Source organism: Alligator sinensis, unplaced genomic scaffold, assembly GCF_000455745.1.
Source record: "Alligator sinensis unplaced genomic scaffold, ASM45574v1 scaffold471_2, whole genome shotgun sequence".
Classification (NCBI taxonomy): domain Eukaryota; kingdom Metazoa; phylum Chordata; order Crocodylia; family Alligatoridae; genus Alligator; species Alligator sinensis.
In genome coordinates, this window is record NW_005842143.1 from 968,957 (window position 1) to 970,559 (window position 1,603).

Genomic DNA, 1,603 nt, shown 5'->3' on the forward strand with positions numbered 1-1,603 from the left:
TGGCAGGGGTCCCCCCATGGTCCCCTTCTCCCTCCTCCAGGCCCCCCTCCCCCGCCCCTACTTACCATCATGGAGTCCGGCTCCAGCTCCCTGCTGCAGCCAGCGTGGACTGCCTGAATCATCAAAGTTCTCCAAATCTTTTCCGAAGATTCGGAGAGCTTTGAATCGATTTGGACCTTTTTATTAGTCCTCTGATTTGATTCAGAGTTGGAGATATGGACACCAAATCGGGCCAAATCTCCTCCGAATCAAATCGCCACCTGAAGCTTCGCACAGCCCTAATGAGCAGTAGCTCTCTAGATCTGCGTGAGAGCACCCAGGTTCATGGCAAGGCAGGGGTGCAGTCACATCCTCTGTGTCTGTATGGCACATGGTCAGCTCAGCTCCCTGCGCATGCCGTAGATGCCTGGTCACATCAGATTGATCATGCATTTCTAGGAAGTTCTACCTTGTTTTTAGAAAGTCATTGAAATGGGTCTTATGCTGTAAGAAAAGAAATTGGGAAACTAGAGTGCTTGGTTTTTTCCCTTGAGAAGTTTTGGCTGATTTGCATGCCTTACTAAAAATCAATTGTTTTTTGTTGCAGGGTGAAGGAAATAATTAAGGAGCCTGCTGAGTATTTCACAAAATGTTTTCCCAAACTGATAGTTCATGTCTACAACATTTTACACGGTATAAACCACACCAAACATTTTCCAAAGATTCAGACTCCACCTTAGCTATAACACATTCAATTGCTTCAGATTGTATTGCCAAAACCCTTTGATATGCTTCTTCATCCTCTCGTTTTCTTAACTGCCAACAGGACTTAGACAACCTGAGAAAGTGTTGAATCCAGAGCACAGAGCTCTGACTTTAGCATTAAAGCACTTGGAGGTAAGGATACCATCTTTAGGTGGGCAAGGTTCTTTGGGTAGATGTGATAGCTTTTATTAGACCAACTGAGAAGCTGGAAAAAAGGTCTTAGCAAGCTTTTGGGTGCAGTCACCCTTTGTCAGGCATAGGGACTCTCTGCTGGTCTGAGACTCCAAGGAAGACTCCCTGTGCCTGACGAAGGGTGACTGCGCCTGAAAGCTTGCTAAGAGCTTTTTTCCAGCTACTAAGTTAGTCTAATAAAAGATATCACATCTACCCAAAGAACCTTGCCTGCCTATATCCTTAGACCAACAGAGCTACAGCCAAAAACCCAGCAGCATTTTTAGGTGGAAGTAACTGCATTAAGGAAAGAAATGAAATGGTGCTGAGAAGATAGCATAACATGGAATGATCATAAGTTTGTAAGGCAAGACAGATTCTGTTCTAAACCTGGATGTCACTGACTCAACACCTGACCTTGAGCAAATCCTGCATGGGAGAGGCGACACTGATATTTATCCACCTACCTCACAGAGGTATGGTGAAAATAGGTTGTCTGTAAAAAACTTGGAATGTATGAGGCTATATGGAAGATGAAGAAAGAAAATCATAGAATGATGACCTTATGGTCATGCTTTGAAGTGTCTGGAGCATATAGATGGCCAGTGAGAGAAATTGCCTCAAAATCTTTATGGTTTTATTACCTTCTCCTCCCCTTCCCTTCAACAGTTTATACCCCCAATCACTA

General features: G+C 44.1%; 1 protein-coding gene across 6 annotated transcripts in view; it reads left to right on the forward strand.

The window, feature by feature from the left end:
• The window catches only part of RNASEL (ribonuclease L), a 93,391-nt gene that overhangs the window by 11,649 nt on the left and 80,139 nt on the right, over positions 1-1,603 (forward strand). Inside the window, exon 6 of one of the 6 annotated variants that reach the window (XM_006025384.3) lies at positions 587-933. The exons of the other annotated variants lie outside the window; for them this stretch is intronic. Coding sequence (XP_006025446.1) covers positions 587-719 — 133 coding nt within the window. The 3' untranslated portion in view covers positions 720-933. Of the gene's footprint in view, positions 1-586; positions 934-1,603 lie in introns of those variants that run through there. 6 annotated transcript variants of the gene reach the window in all.